This window comes from Episyrphus balteatus, chromosome 1, assembly GCF_945859705.1.
Source record: "Episyrphus balteatus chromosome 1, idEpiBalt1.1, whole genome shotgun sequence".
Lineage (NCBI taxonomy): Eukaryota > Metazoa > Arthropoda > Insecta > Diptera > Syrphidae > Episyrphus > Episyrphus balteatus.
This window is the reverse complement of record NC_079134.1, coordinates 19,038,960-19,056,618: the sequence shown is the minus strand read 5'-3', so window position 1 is coordinate 19,056,618 and position 17,659 is coordinate 19,038,960. Positions and strand designations below refer to the sequence as shown.

General features: G+C 27.9%; 1 protein-coding gene across 4 annotated transcripts in view; it reads left to right on the top strand.

Annotated features, from left to right (window-relative positions):
- The window catches only part of LOC129906304 (mitochondrial carrier protein Rim2), a 29,705-nt gene extending 14,129 nt beyond the window's left edge, over positions 1-15,576 (top strand). Inside the window, exons 1-8 of one of the 4 annotated variants that reach the window (XM_055982007.1) lie at positions 7,923-8,077; positions 10,792-11,011; positions 11,152-11,219; positions 11,283-11,414; positions 11,478-11,751; positions 11,819-12,039; positions 15,035-15,150; positions 15,414-15,576. In XM_055982007.1, the coding sequence (XP_055837982.1) occupies positions 8,064-8,077; positions 10,792-11,011; positions 11,152-11,219; positions 11,283-11,414; positions 11,478-11,751; positions 11,819-12,039; positions 15,035-15,150; positions 15,414-15,451 (1,083 nt within the window). In that variant the 5' untranslated portion in view covers positions 7,923-8,063 and the 3' untranslated portion in view covers positions 15,452-15,576. Of the gene's footprint in view, positions 1-7,922; positions 8,078-10,791; positions 11,012-11,151; positions 11,220-11,282; positions 11,415-11,477; positions 11,752-11,818; positions 12,040-15,034 lie in introns of those variants that run through there. The other 3 variants (XM_055982005.1, XM_055982004.1, XM_055982006.1) reach the window with 3 other exon arrangements.
- The last annotated feature ends 2,083 nt before the right edge of the window (positions 15,577-17,659 follow it).

The window sequence follows — 17,659 nt, the reverse complement described above, 5'->3', positions numbered from 1 at the left end:
ATTCGCACCCGTGTGCCGACAGAGGGTTAAGTTGCAAAAATTACATTAAAACAGAACAACGAAGAAATCTAAGTACATAACTTTGTTTTTAGCACTACTTAAAAATTTTTCTTTAAGAGTTAATAAATGGATTACAAGAAAAAATTTTTTTTAAATGTTTCTATGTATGTCCAAGTATTTTTTGAATACACAGAAAGAATAAATTAAAAATGCGGTTATTACTGGAGATAGAGATGACGAACGCCGTTACCGATTTAAAAATATTTTTTTAATCACTTTTAAGATATTGTGTTAATATTATATAGTGGAGTAACTAAAGCTCAAAAATTGGCAATATTAGGGAACCCGGCCGAACAGCTTAGATTTTGATGATCTTTTTTTTCAAACGTCGGTAATTAAAAATACTTTAAGGTCTATAGATTAAAAATTGCCGGTGTTGCCGTTTTTTTAATTTAATTGAAGATTTTTGTGAACAAAAACAAATTTTTTTCAAATATTTTTCTTAAATTTCATAAATTAATTGATGCCAAAAGATTGTCTAGAAAATTCAAGGAAAAAAAATATATGGGAGTGAGGGACAATCTTCCATAGCTCAAGCGATAGATGCAATTTTCTTATTAATTGACTTCAAACACAAAAAAAAAATATTTGAACACAACGGCAACACCTACAATATTCAAATATACATTTTTTAAAAGCTAGAAGCTTAGTCATATATGTAAAATTAAAATTAAGTTAATTGAATGAACGGCTTTTGAAAGAATGGTAATTGAACTCAGATTTTTGAAAAAAAAAATTATTGAAAAAATTGTAACATGTCGTTTTTTAAATTTGGTCGTAATATAAAATGCATTTATTTTCAAATTTTTTTTGGCCGCATTTATTATGATTTCAAATTATACAAGGAAATGTCAATATGTATTACGGTTTATGAAAAAAATTAAAAAGTATTTCATTTTCGAAGAACTTTTTTTAATAAAAGTTTTGAAAAAAAATGTAACTTATTTTTTTTTTAAAGTTCAACATCTAAACATAAAATTATTTTTTATTCATTTAATAACCCTTACTGTTGAAAGTTAAATAGCAAAAATTTAAAGTTCCTATTTACCACAGTCTTTGAGAAAATTAATTATTTCAATGTAAAAATTCAGTTTTAATAAAAAAAAACCATTGAAATTGAAGTAATTTTTCATTTTTTTTTTTTCAAAAGTGTGATATATTTTACCTTTTTTGCTTCGAAATTCTGATAATATTTATGGCCAAAAATTTTTTTTAAATAAATTCATATTTTATTAGAAAAAGTTTGGAAAAAAGTCATTTTAAATTTTTCTAATAACATTTTTTTTTTAATTCTGAGTTTGAGGACCATTTTTTCAAAAAGTCTTGATTAAATTTAGTGGATTTAAATTTAAGAGATAAGAATGAGCTTCTGGCTTTTTAAAAATGTATATTAAAATCTTGTAGGTGTTGCCGTTGTTTTCAAAATATTTTTTTTTGTGTTTGAGGTCAGAATGTTAGAAAATTGCATTTATCGCTTAAACGATGGAAAATTGTCCCTTACTGCCTTTTATATATTTTCCTTAAATTACCTTGAGAATCTTTTGCTATCATTTGTTTTATGAAATTTATGCAAAAAAAATGGTTCTGTTAAAAAAAAATTAATTTTAATTTTAAAAAACAATACGGCAACACCGGCAATTTTTAATCTATAGACTTTAAAGTATTTTTAATTACCTACGTTTGAAAAAAAAAAATCGTCAAAATCAGAGCTGTTCGGCCGGGTTCCCTAATAATTTGCTTTAGTTACTCTACTAATAATTATTGTAATTTTTGAATAAAACCCTCCACTAATGGCATTTTGAACGAAATTTTTTTAAAACAAAAAACTGCTTCAAGCTGATCTACATATCATTACGATTAACACAAATGTTACACTTTCAAAAGTTAAGCGTTGTTTTCCCGACACAAGAATCTAAAACTTTTACAATTTATTTTCAATACGCAATAAATAACCTACATATTATGTATACATATGTATGTTTCACACAGTATTTAATTATTAATAATTAGGAAGACAAAACGGATCCCTGCGACACAACAGAATTTATTTTGTGAATTTCAGATTTAAATACTTAAATCCAATTCAATGTGAGTATTGAACGATTTAAAAGGTAACATCTATTTTCAGGGGAGTACCAACGATGCCAAATGTACTAATTTTATATAAAAAAGAGCTTTGTGCTTAACTCTATTAAATGCTAATGAAATATCAAGCACAATAATATTACTTCCTCCAGGACATTAAAATTTATTTCACTCTTAGGTGAGATTTACCATCATATCTCCAGTGGATTTATTGCCAAAAAAGGGTGTGTTGTTTCCGTTTTTTCATTGGTAGTTATTATCAATTTTTATATTATTACTATGCTGTTTTCTTTAATTTAAATTCAAAAACAAAATAATTTGTATTTAAATTAATATTCTATTTTTAGTTAAATCAAAAACATTTTGATTTCTACTAGAAATAACAAAGTCATCAACCTTAATTTTCGTTTTAAAAACAATTTAAATATGCACAATCAAGTTTTGATATTTAATTGAAAACCTAATTCAGAAAACTGGTTCTTAAACAAATAATTTAATTTGTTTAATCTGTATTATCTAAAAAATAAAAATAATTTCTAGGAGGCAAGTCTTGGATGAATATGAATAAAATTAACTAAAAAATAACAGATGATTTTTATCGTATTTCATCGAGTCTACAAGATTTTTGGATAATTTTAAAAAGTCTTTTCAATTTAAGTAGTCACTATTTAAAAATTGCGTTTATGTTAAGACATCTCAAGGTTCAATCAAATACAGCAAAAAGCCCTTTGTTTTTTATGAAAACAAACTTCGAGTCAAAAATTCATTTTTCCCTGGAGTAAAAGTCTATAACTAAAGACACAATGAATATAGTTCTATATTATTATCTTCTATATACAAAAATCTAAGTACATAATTTTACATAAATTAAAAATCTTTTTTACATAAAATTTATCGTTTATTCTTCTGTCTTGCTCTATTCAAATCAAAATTGCAAAAAATTATTTTTGTATTCCCTCTGCAAGCCTCACTTTTTGTAAACTTCTTTTCAGAGCAATCGACTGGTTTCCAACTTCCGTGCTCTCTCTGATGGTATCCAATCGATATGGTACCTGCAGATGAATTACGAAAATTGCTTCCAGCCAGCTGGAATATGCAGTATTCGAATATACTTTGAATTGCGGATGACAAGATTTTGTTGGTGAGTCATTGGAATTATATTCTTTTTTTTTTTTGTTTTTTTTTAATTTAAACTTCACTGAAAATTAATTTTCGAATATGTAAGGACTCAGCAGATATCGTGTAAGAATATGCAAGCAAGACGCAAATGTTTTTTAATGTAAAAAAATACAAAAGTAATTGTTTAACCTAATTTTTCTTATTTAATAAAAACCGACTATGAGGCTCATATGTTTTTTAAATTAAGGAACGGTTTTTCATACAATTCGAACTACTGTGCAGCAGTTTTGTTGCCAAAAATGTTTCTCAATATTCTTCAAAAAAAATCCTTAAAGTAACAAAAACAAAAATTGTTTACGTAAAAATTGCACAACCCCGTTGATGCTTCTTAATTTTTTCCTTACTATCGACCAAACAAAAAGGTAGGTATAAAGTCCTGTAATATAAAAAAATGTGAAGACAGATAAATGGCTTTCATAAAATGCCAAAGTTTAATTCTGGTTTCATGATGTTTTTATAGTTCTTTATGTTCATAATGAAGTTTGATAATAAATTAAGTGTTTTTTTTTATCAGCATCAAATTCGTTTATATAAGTTTATTTTATATACCCTGCCAAGGACTTGCACAATATCAAAAGAATCCTTATAGATAAAAAGTCAACATAGCTGTTGTATGATTTCTCGTATCTCCACAAAAAAAAATAAAAAGTGTTTTCTTCGAGAAAAGAGCTTGGTATTTTTCTATTTGTTTGCTAAGTGAACAAAAATCCTTGCCAACAGCTGGTGACCTTGAATATGTGTGGGTTTTAGAAGGGTGTACAACTATGTAGTTTTTTTTTTTTTCTTTCATTTTCATTGTGAAGTAAAATCAATTTTCATGCAGATGATAGATATCATAGAAATATTTATAGATACATTATGTTCCTAGTTCCACTTGTTATAATGTCGTCTTATAATTATTTTGTTGTACATGATGTGTACTTAAGGTACACGTTCTTCATGCTTTTCATGAAAAGTCAAGAAAAAAAAATTAATAATGCACACGTTATTATTATTCGTTTCATATTTAATACGTCTCAGTTAATACACATGAATTACCGTAGGTATAAACTTTTGTCATAAAAATGAGCCCTGTATTTGTATCTATATTATATATTTTTTATAGGTTGAGGTTAGGTAATTTTTATACACAAGCTACTAAATAAAAGAGGCAATGATGGCTTAGTAAAAGTTTAACAACCGTTAATCGTTATCAACTTCCTGTTTATGGGTCTGGGAAATTTTTGGACTGAAAAGTTAATTGTTCATAAAATTTATAATAAATCGATAATGATTTAAAGAGTTTAAATGAATATGTATTTTTTTTAAAAGTGGCCTTTGTTATTGGTAATGTATTTTATTTTTGTGTAGGTCAGTAAAATTATAACTTTTTGTGGACAACGTTTTCTATTTTTCAAAAACATACCTACCTTATTTTAAGTTTCTGATTAGACTTTTGATATGGTGCCAATAAGAAAAAACACTCACAACTTTTGTATTGGGAATCGGAAGATATGTACATACAAAAATTATCAATTTCTTTCCTAGAATACCTGAACGATATACATTTTTTTCGAAATTTCAGTTACAACTTCCAGCTACAACTTCAACGAGCAAGTATTTTGGTTTTCATCCGTTGCCAAACCATTGATAACAAATATGCTATTAATCTTTGTAATGTTTCATATTTGGATTAAATTTTTAATTAATTTCCAAGCTCGTTTAAAGTTTTATGTTTTATTTGGGCTTTAATGATCTTTATTTTTAGATGCAATTAATGAAACACTAATTCATCTTTTTGTTACCCTACGTTTCGCCGGTTTCTTTCCAGCTTCCTCAGAAGATTTTTAATTTGACTAATATAACCAAAAATACAATTACAAATTAGATTCATAAGGAGAACTTACTTTTAGTGGTGTTTTTTTTTTTATTATTATCTCCCTTAAAAAAAAAAAATACTTCCTAAATAATGTTTTCGGAAACGAATCTTAGATTTAGATTAAATTGGTTTACCTTCTCTTCAAATGGATTAAAAAAGTGACATAAATTGGCATATTTGTATGTCCCTCACGTTAGCAAAGCAAGGTGAGCAAAACATAATTTTTGTGATCTTTAAATGTGATAAATTAAATTAAGTGTTATTGGAAAAAATTTCGTTTTCCTTTGCCTGAAAAAAAAAATTTGATCTGCACTTAATCCCAAATATTTTTAAATGTAGTGGGTCTGGTGGTAGACCACTCTGATCTTAAAAGATCCATATTTTCTGTCTACTTACCATTTTTTTTTGTTGATAAAATAAGAATATTTCAATAAAAAAATGAGTAAAACTGGAAAAATTTTAATTTTTGACAAACAAATTTTAACTGGATTTTAGTGGTTTTAAATTTTTGAGCTTCTTAACGATAAAAACAGCTCAGTCTTTTCGTTTGAACCATAAATTAATTTATTAATTTTTTTCTTTAGTTTTTCTTGTTTTAATTTAAAAACTAAAAAATTATTTATTTAAAAAAAATACTAAGGCCCAATTTATTCACTCTCCATTATTTTTAAAGGCTCCATTAAAAATTATAAAACTGTCAAATCGCATACAAATTTTAAAATTTCCCTTTTTTAATGGCGACTTTAAATTTAATGGAGTGTGAATAAATTGGACCTAAGGCCCAATTTATTGACTCTCCATTAAACTTAAATCGCCATTAAAAAAGGGAATTTTAAACTAAAAACCAATTTCGTTTAATTCAGCCTCTTTTAAGGATTTTTTTTGAAGTTTGGCATCATTAACTAATTGAGCATTACATTTAAAAGTAGTTTTAGTTAAAACACCAAATTCGACCTTTTAAGAGGGATTTTTAGAGCTAATGGAGGTTTTAAACAGAATTTCTATTTATTCACTCTCCATTAGTGTCAAATGTCATTTCATTTATTTTTTTTATTTGAATTATTATTTTATTTGAAAAATGTCAAATTCTTTAATTATTAAAAAAACATCAAAATTATGAAAAAAGTCCAAACTAGAATTTTTTGTAGGTATACACACATGCATTTGTACCATAAAAAAGAACAAAATTCAAAGAAATTAATGCATTTCTTGTCTACTTCGCACAGATAATACTAGATTATATTCTCCACTTCAAAACTAATCATTTTTGAGATGCTGCATAATACATACATAACATACATAACATTGCAATTGAAGCCATGAGAAGAAGAGATATAAAGCTTACTTCTAAACCAATGACACGAGATGAATGCCGATAACACTTAAATTTAAGTTGTTATTTGACACCGATGGAAAAAATTAAAAATTTCACTTAACTCCTTCTTCTTCTCATGGTTTCAATTGTAGGTTGTAGCATTCTTTGGTTACCACTGGTATATCGTTAATCTCTTGTATTTTCTGGCGTTTTTAGCTGCAAAATACTTACGGGTCATAGTTTTTTGGTTTTTCTTCCAATTCAAATCTCTTTGATTTGACAAAATTGTAGCTTTTGACAGATTATTTTTCAAACAAAATAAAAAATCCCTAGGATATTTTTAACAGAGTTTTAAATTTAAAGTTTCCATTAAAAGTAAGGACTTTAACTAAAGAAGAGTGAATTAAATGAATTTTTAATGATGTATACTTAAAGGCGACAATAGTTTAACGAGGCCGTTAACTAAAGCGATAAATTTCAAAATTTAATGGAGGCTCAATAAATTGGCCCTAAGTAAATTAAAGAGAATAAATGGATCTTTCAAAATCAAAAGAAAAAAAATGCTACTCAATAACGAAAAACCGTTATATAAAGTACCTTAATAGTTTGAACAAAACTAAAATTTTTTATTACATTGAATAAAATTAACATTTCTTTGAAAATCTTATTTTTTTTGTGTACCTACATTTTTTCTACTTAATAAAAATAAAGTATTATGAATGAAATCTCAAGAATTAATATACTGAATTTTTTAAACCACGAATTAAAAATTAATAAGATCTAGAGTTTTGTTTTTTCTAAATGCTTGTATAAAACGAACCAAAAAACAATCTTCCAGTAAAAACAAAACTATGAACCTGTCTTATTAAAAAATGCACTTTCTTTAGTTTTTAATTTATTTCAGCAAAAAACAAAAATGGTACGGGTGATGCTGTCAGATACTTTTTTTGTTGAAAAATTCGAACGACAGTAAAAAAAAAAACTACAAACAAAACTTTAACAATCAATTTAAATCATCGGTAATTGTTCCAGCAAATTACTTACGCAACACTGGCTAACTACTTCATCTATTTTAAGTTCTATTTATAATTCCCGTCACGAACGATAACAAAGTCATATTTATAAATGTTTGCAACTTTTTGTTCACTTTGTGAAATTACCTACAGTAAAAATGGAATTATTTTTCATTTTCCTCTAAATTATGAGCACAGTTGACTGAACAAATTGTCAATTTTATATTTATGAAATTATTTTTGTGAACTCAGGTAATGTAATGTATACCTACGTAATTATAGTTTCATTTATTCAACGCAATTACTTTAAAATTATGCTTTAAAAAATTACAAAGAAAAAAAACGAAACTGAAAACTAAAAAAATGCAATAACATGTCGGCTCACTGATTAAATTAATGTCTTTCATCTAATCAAGTTTATAATATAAAAGTTCAACGTGATTATTTTATTTTATACACATCATTCATCTTCGCAGATTCCAGATTTGAGGTTATCTGTGTTATTCTCGGGAATCCACTTGAAACTAGTTTTCTCTCGAAGGCATCAGGCGCAATGAATCGGTTTAGGTTATTTTTTCTTAATTGTGAATTTTTTTATTAATTTTTTTGGTTATAAATATACAAAATTGATATTTTTGTTTTCAAATATTAATTTGAAAACATTTTTGAGGGCTTGTCGACGACATGCAGGGTACTTTATCAAAATAACAACTGATAATGAGCTAAATTTTGTGTTTGTCCATTTTTATTTTTTTATATTTTTAACCACCACTTGATTGTTATAAGTGGGTAAATACACTTTGCTGGGGAGTTAACTTGTAGGGGTTTAGTTTATTAATATAATTTATTGCGTCGCTTGCATTTTGTTTAATGTGCGTTCAAAATTCGATAAGGAATGTTTGTTTATTATAAATTTCAAAATTTTGTTTTATCTAATAGACTACCTTACCTGGCCTTCAACTTAAATTTGTAATCTGATAAGACTATTTAGTACATACATAAAATTTATACTTGGTTCAGAATAAACATTTATAACATCAAGCTAGTTTTGGAAAATTTTAATGAAATTATTTATTCTCGTTTGTGTGAACTTCTATAAACTCTGAGTGGCAAACCTTATCTATGAACTTTACACTCTGTTTGTAGTAGGTTCATTCAGTGATTTTCCCTGGGGAGGGTCTGGGCTTCGATTAAAGATCAAAGCTCTGACCTCTGACACATATATTTTGAACTGAATGGATGATGAAATACTTTTGTTTTTAACTTAATATAGATTGACCACTTAAAGTTTTTAGAAACGAATGAGATTGGGAGATTTTCTCCCTACTGGAATATTTCTTACATTTACTTGCCTTTTCAATGTGAAATTTGTATCCTGTTATATTTTGTTATTTTCAAAACCAGATATTGGTACCTAATGAAATTAATATATATGGTTGATTCATCAGCAAAAAAATTAAAGAATATCCTCTGATATGATTTGGATAATTTTTTCTACATAAAAACTAGGTATGCATGTATGTACTTAAATGAAATTTGTGGAAAATTCAATTCATTTCGTCAACTTTTCGCTACCGTATTAAACTTATTTCTGCAGATTGTATGAGATCCTGAAAATGTAAGTTCCAATCCAAGTCTATTCAATTCTATGCTGAAAAAAGCTGATTTTTTAAATTTCACTTGATTTTGACAACTTAAAGAGGTGCCGCTCAGCATTTTGGAACTTTATTTTTCACTAGCGTTACATCTAAAAGTTGTCAAACAGAAAATTTGGGAAAAGATATCAATTTATGTGTACCTAATCTAGCAATAAGTTCTATTACACGATTTCAAGCAGCCATGGCTCACCCGTTAGAAATAAGATCATATGCGATATTTTTTGATCATTTATTTTTCAGAGATAGCAATACCCATCAAAATCCATCCATCCATTACAATTCAGAAAGATGGATCCTTCAAAATGACTGTTTCTGCAAAAATAAAAGCAAAAAGTAAACAGATGTGGCTAAGGATAAATTTTCCAGATTTTATAACACATAAAAAGACCATCGGAAAGTCCAGATTTGAACCTTTGGATTACAGCTCGCTGAAAGGATTAAAGGACGTGACCAAAAAATCTATACAGGAATTTATAATTATTTGAGGAAATGTAAGCCCGAAGCACATTTATTTTTTTCTGTGACATACATAACAAATGTGTTACTATTTTATTTGTAATAGAACTTATAGCTAGACTAGGTATTATAATAAACCTACAATACCTACATACCTACCTTCCTATATGATACTGACAATATCCAAATCTTTTCTCACAAAATTTATAAGCAAGAAGAAATTTTCTTTTTCAATGTTGCATCACAGAAATGACAATTCTATTTCCTATTCATTATGTTAGTTTTGCTTAATAAACGTAAATGAACATTGTTTACAAAAGAAATAGAAACATATATTTCCCACAATTCATTGTATTTTCGAATATTTAAATATTTATTATTTTTTTCTAGCCTTCAACCTCAAATTATATTTTAAAGCCAAGAGAAAATGTCAACAAATGTCCTTACACGAAATAGCAAACAATTTTAAAATGCCTGCCTCCGCGAACTATCTTAATTGTTATTTTTAATTTATCAATTATAGGGTAAATTGTATAGAAATTGTGTATTTTTTTTCTTGAGCTTCACACTTATAGACTTTTACGAACAAAATGGGTATTCTTATTAGCGGTGATTTGGCGTTTTCAATGCTTAGTTAAAATTACAAAGCGTATCATTATAAAGTTCAGTAAAAAATCAGTTTTTGTCTTCTTTCGGTTTGGAAGTGTTGGTTTAAGGGGACCCTTATATATGTAAATTCTTAAATGTTTAATTAGATTTACAAAAAGAAACTAATTTATCAAAAAAAAATGACATTAATTATTAAAAAACTTGACCATCTCAATCGAAGAATGTAGCTTTTCTGTATGTTTTTTTCGCCAATTGTTTTTCTTTTTGCTGACTTACCCACACTTGGCACTCGAAAAGAATCAAATTAAATTAAAAACGACTAAAAATCAATTCCTAAAAGTGTTTTGCGGGTAACAGCGGCGCGCGTTAAGCAATCAAAACAATTTATTTTGAGACATTCACTGGTGTTAAAGTTGCCATGTGCAATTTGTTGTTTTCGCTTTCTTTATTTTCTTATATTTTTTTTTTTTGTCATCTAAATTTATCTCTTATTTACAAACAAATTTTATGACTACGAGTATGTACTAAATTCTATTTTTTTCTTTCTCTTTAATTTAGAACTGCTGGCACAGTTGGAGCTGTATTAACATGTCCCTTGGAAGTTGTTAAGACACGGCTACAAAGTTCATCGTCATTTGTGTCACCACCACGCCTACCAGAAGCACCAGGATGTGCCCATCAAAATGAGGGACTCCTTAGACCTGAACAACGCCGTAAACTATGTACAACAATTCTACGAAAACGACCGCAGCCACAGGTGATTGGGGGTGTCCGGAGGGTAGTACATTTTATTCCTTAGTTGTGTTTGTTTTCTTAATTTCTATGTTCCTTCGATTCCTGTGTGTCTAATTACCTTCAATGTAAATTCACACTAATAATTTGAACAATTGAATTAACTGAATTTATTTTTTGTTTAAGATAATGGCCATCTCACATTGTGGCATATCATCAACAGCTAAAAGTATGAGCATCGTGCAATGTTTGAAGTAAGTTTTTACCCCTTTAAATGGGTCGTTTCTCTTACTCATTCTGTATATTCTTTTTTCCAGGCACATAGTACAAAATGAAGGACCACGAGCTTTATTCAAAGGATTGGGTCCGAATCTCGTTGGCGTAGCACCATCACGCGCAATTTATTTCTGCACTTATTCTCAAACAAAATCTATGTTAAATAGTTTAGGGTAAGTATTTGGAATACCCTTTTATTCAATATTAATTAAATTTTACATTTTTGATTTTTATAGCGTTGTTCGAAAAGATTCACCAGTGGTACACATACTAAGCGCATCATGCGCAGGTTTTGCAGCTTCCTCAGCAACAAATCCAATTTGGTTTGTTAAAACCCGACTACAATTGGACTATAACTCCAAAGTTCAAATGACAGTTAGAGAGTGCATTGCACGAATATACGCACAGGGTGGTGTGAGGGCTTTCTATAAGGGTATTACAGCTAGTTATGTTGGAATCTCTGAGACTGTTGTTCATTTTGTCATCTATGAAGCCATCAAATCGAAATTGGTTTGTTTAACCTTAACACTAACTGATATATAATTGATTTTTAATTTGTTAAATAAATTTTGTTTAGGTTGAGTATCATGGTACACATCATCCAGGAGATTTGAAAACATCGAGAGATTTTCTTGAATTTATGATGGCTGGTGCCACATCTAAGACAATTGCATCGTGTATTGCCTATCCACATGAAGTTGCGAGGACAAGACTGAGAGAAGAAGGTAACAAGTACAATAAATTTTGGCAAACATTACATACCGTATGGAAGGAAGAAGGTCGAGCTGGACTCTATAGGTAATTACATATTTTGTTTTTGTTTTCTTATTATTTATTGTTAATTTATAAGCTGTTCCAATTATTATAAATGAGACTGTGTAAGAGACAGTTTTACTAAAAAATTGGCAATAGACTCCCTTTCAGTCTTCAAGTCTGCAGTCATAGGCGTCAGTGAGATTTTGTCTAAAAGAGAGCAAACTAAACAATGTTGCCTTGGCTCAAGGCCAGGTAGGGCATATCACCTGTTGTATTTGTCAAAAGTCCATTGTACAAAAATATTAAATGCATCCTAAGAAAGTTTTGGTTCAGAGCCAAGAGAATATTAAATGCATCCTAAGAAAGTTTTGGTTCAGAGCCAAGAGATGGCAAAATTTCTCCTCTTGCTCCTCTCTGTGGGCGACTGTGTCTGTAGAGTCTGATAAAATCATTTGAATTTAACCCAAAGATCTAGAAAAAAATTTTGGGGAATTTTTGACAAATTTCTATTCCAACGCTTATTTTCAATGATACTCCGCTTATTTACTTGGAACAGTTTTTTCGCAATTTGTTTTTTTACCCAACCACACTTATGTGGCATACTAAATTTTTCACTGATTACAAAACAATTTCAAATCATTCGAAATTAATGTTCATCGGTTGATCATTTTGAATCCACTTTGCTTCTCGTTGTTGTTAGCCAGATGAAAATTCAAAAACTAGCGTGAGAATACATTTGCGCTACTCGACATTTGTACGAAGGATATGGTGGGTGAAACTGCTTCAAGAGATCTTACATACAAAGTTTATTTATAACCACAATGAATTTCAGTGCGTTTAGATTTAAGAAAAAAAACTCACAAACTACCCATTTTATTATTCTAGATGGCTCTTTTTCTTTGGAGTTAAAAACAGTAATATTCACAAGAATTTTCTGAAAACTTCCAAGTTCATCGGTTTTTAGGTGTGTGAATAATTACTTTGGCTTACTTGTTGGGGCTCTAAAGAGTCACAACTTAATGGATATATCGATAAAATCACTAACAAACATGCTGCAATAAATTCAAAGTATTTCAGAAAGCGCCCCCTTCTTTATTTCATTTGTCTTTTACATTATTTCATTCTGAGAGGCGCAAAGAATCAAAGGATTTAGATCAAATTGATTGATGTGACTTGCCGAGTTATCAACCATACTAACCTACCCTTTGAAAATTGAAATTAAGATTTTTTTATATCAATTACGTTAAAAAATCGTACAATATAATACATATTAATTACCAATTTTTTTTTTAAACATTCAAATAATAATATCTATTTGCGATAAGATTGAAAAATTGGAATAACCCTAACTTATCTGTCTTATAAAAAAAGAAACATTTTATCTTATCTTTATAAAGAAAAAAAAATATAGTTGCTAACTGATAGAAAACCTTGCTTAGAAAACAAATATTTTAGCTATTGAGAATTTTTAAAAATAAATTAAAGTTATCATATCATTTAAATCAAAAACATCAGATTGCACATCCAAACAAAACAAAAAGAAAGTGTTTACTATTTTTAACCCAATTTTTGTTTACACATTTTATCGTCAAGGTATTTTTTTTTTTTTTATTTCTTGCTTAAATGCGATGTTTTGTTTTTGTATAAAATGGAATAGTCCAGACAGGACTTTTTCTAAAATAACAAAATTTAATACCAATTTTATTTTCAAAGTTAATTTATTCGTTCAGTATTGAATTTGCTTTATCTTTGATTGACGATGTTTTTATTAGTTAATTGTAGATACCCTAGGGATACATTTAGATATTTCCAATATGATGTTAATAATACAAAAAAAGAATGATAAAACATTATGTTTAATGATTTGTGTGAAACAAATAAATTTTTGTTATCATAGCAATTGAAATGATATTTATACAAAATGATTAACGATGATGGTGTATACAACATCGTCGAGTGTCCAACATTCCTTAATAATGCACTTAAAATTTGTTTTTAAAATTCATTGAAAAACAGAGCCGCGTCAATTCGGCTATATTTTTAGAATTATTTTTATATTTATATTCGCGTCATTAAAAGAGTTTTATCTTTATAGCTATAACATGAAATGCGTTGATCGCTGTCATGTTTTAGACGAATGGCGCTATACAAACCCAACCCACGTATTTGTGTAGTGTGAAAAAATAAAATACACAACTAGGTCGCGTGCGTTTGCCTTTATCGTTGAAGACGCATACAAAATTTTATTTTTATTATTAGATATATATTCTTTAGTTAAATAAGAATTATTTTTTTCCCCCACTATCACAAAAAGACGTATTTATATCGCAATTTTAAGTTTTATTTTTAAGAATTTTTATTTGGTTAAATTAAACTTTAAAAAATTGCAAAGTAGAGAGGAATGCCCAAAAATATATGGAGAAAAAATGCAGCATCAAAAACCCATCCTCGGAATTTATTTTCAAATTATAAAGTGATTCTTCAGAAGCTTTCAGACTATAATGATTAGTTTCGAAAAGTATGGCAACACTTAATAATTTAAAAAATCAACGAAATTCTAAAAGCAATATTCTGGAGACCATTATGTGATCTTAGGCTCAAATTATTAAATTGTATTAGCTTATCATATACATATTTTTGGCAACTGCTAGTCTTTAAAGGCTTAAATCAACAAAGACTGAAAAATTCGTGTATATTTCGGCATTTTTTCACAAATTCTTAATCAAAAATATTATGATGAAGCAGTCCTTATTATACAATTATTTGTACGTCACGATTCTTAGAATTTCCCTTTAAAAAACACTCAGGGGGAACGGAACTCACTTTTTGGCATTCTATGTCATTGTTTGAATCCTATACATTCCAAGTAAAATCAAGATCATTCTGACCCTATAACTTTTAGAAAAGTATAAACCCATACAAAATACTTAAATTAAAATGTGGTATGTATGTACAGACAAAAATTAAAATTCCATATATGAATAAATAGATACAAATGAACAAATTAAAAAATATTATTCTGTTTTTTTATTTACAGGGGCCTAGCAACACAACTAGTCCGGCAAATACCAAATACAGCTATAATGATGGCCACTTATGAAGCCGTCGTTTATGTTCTAACCCGACGATTTAACAGTGGCTTTTTGGATGCTGGTTGGTAAAATTTGCTCATCGTAACGGTATCTCAACCCTCCACACAACCATCCACCTAACTAATAATTTGTCTTAACTAAAACTCAAAACCGCTATGTAAACTTAAATGCTAGAAACGCAACAAAAAAATTACCTAAGCTCTAAACTCACACACACAAAGAAAAAAAAAAAACTATTATTATTGCGCAAAACTTACAAAAAATTTATTAATTTGATTACTTTTTTTTTTGTTTCAAAATGTATTTTATTCTCAATGCTTTCAGAGGATCAACCGATAATTTGTGATCTTGTAGATCTATAGGATGCTTATGGATCTTACAAAAAAACTTTTTTGTGTTATTTAAGTTATTTTTAAGTTTTTACATTACATACATTATATTTATACCTTATATTATATACACACACATATATACATAGTTTTTTTTTTTTCAAAAAACAAACAAAAAAAAAAGAAGAAGAAAGTCATTTTATTTTTCATTATTAAATGTATTATTATTAAACTTCTTTGTTTTTTGTGAAAAGAAAGAAAGGTTCGAGTAATATTAAATATTAAATAACCTTTCATATTTTTGATTTCAAATTCCTTTAAATAAATATTAAGCCCTAAAAGTATCGCTGGTGTTTTAAAAAATTTCAAAAATCCTTATCTAAGTGGTTTAAAGTTCTCCTTTGAATGAAGTACATACATCTAATAGAAATGGAATCGATCTTATTATTGTTTTGGAATTAAATTTTTAGAAAAAGTCAATCCTTTAAGACCTCTTCTGTTTTGGATTATTCCATCACATACACTTGTGTCTTAAGAGACTTTAGATTAATCATAGAATTTGTTTTGTTTTAAAAATAAATAAAACAACAACAACAAAAAATATATATGTTTTGAAAACGAAAACGAAAAAGGCTGCTATTCTTATAAATTATGTAACTTAAAAAAAAATATTTAATGTGTTACATTTAAATTAGTAAAAAAAAAAAGAATAAAATAAAATTGCGTATATAAATATATACATACATAAATACATATATTGTTACTGTGAATTTTATTTTAACTGTTTGTATATAGATAGAATCTTTAATTTTATTTTTAAAACGCATATTAAATATAATTACATTAAAATTATGTTTATTTTCTTAATTATAGTGTCATTATGTAATTTTTTTTTGAAAACAAAAAAAGTCGAGCCAAAAAAAAAAACAGTAAGAAAAAAAAACTGTTTATTTTTGAATTAACTGTTCATCTTTGAAAATGCATTGTACTAATTATTACCATTAAATATTTTAAACGAAAAACTGAAATATAAATACAAAAATAAATATATATAAAAAACAATTTTTTTTTATTTAAACAAACAAATAAAGTAAAAAAATGGTAAGTTGCCTGTTATAACGCTAAGGATCACATCCAAATGTTTGTTCAGGCCATGGAGTCCGCTGCTTTTATATTCTATTCAACTTATTTCTCCTTGCACGTTGAGTCGAAAAAACCCATGTGTTGAAAATTGAGGGATTTCCAAGTGCAAAAAACGTTTGATTATTTGATTTGTTCAATTCAGTTGTCGTTTTTAAAACATTGTAAGTTTGTTCAAGTATTAAATTACATATTTAATAAAATGTTTATTAATTAATTGTTTACATCAGTCACGTGTTTAAATCAAACAAGACTTTTCTTTCGGTGTAGTGAGAAGTTTTTTTTCTAAAATTAATTTTGAAGTTGCCGACTTGAGCTTCAAAACTGGAGAGCAAGAAGCTAATGAATGCTGCCTCTATTTAAAAAACACTTTTATCATCATTAATTATTGTCCATCAAAGCACATTGTAATATTTCTTATTGGTCAATGTCAGACTAGTCAGTTGCACTCCTCCCCTTAAAATTGCAATCGTAACACTCGCGCTTCTAGGAATGCCTATCAGTTTGTCCTTGAGTCCAATTTTTAACGTACAGTCAAGTAAAGGCACTCGTTCTTTAGCCGCACAACAAGAATGTGAAATCATTTACCCAGCTCCGTTTCCCCCCTCAGAAGATGTTCTTTCATACTCTATTTTTTTCCCAACGCTAGCAATTTGTTGTACATACAACATTAAAGGCTAGTCATAATCCCGTGGAAACATTTCAAACCATGATTTCAAAAAAAAATCAAAGTCTTGTTTTCGAATACAAAATTTAAAAAAAAAAAACCATTTTCTTAAACGAAAAATCTATTCTTGTAAATGGGCTTAAATTAAAATATTAAAGATTTGGGTGAAAATTGAATGAGTCGTTCGGAGAAAATCTAACCGTAATATGATAGGTACCTTAGCCCTAAGCCCTATTCTGGGTTTCACGGGAACGAGAATGAATTTTAGATATCAGCTTTTCACTATTTTGAGTTCCGTACGAAGTGTGAAGCCAACATAATAATAATATTGAGCCGTATGCATAAAAGGTAGCATATGCTTTTACTAGTAAATTTTAATAGTATTTACTACTTTCCATATGCATAAAAAACATAGTAAATGCTGGAAAGGTAGT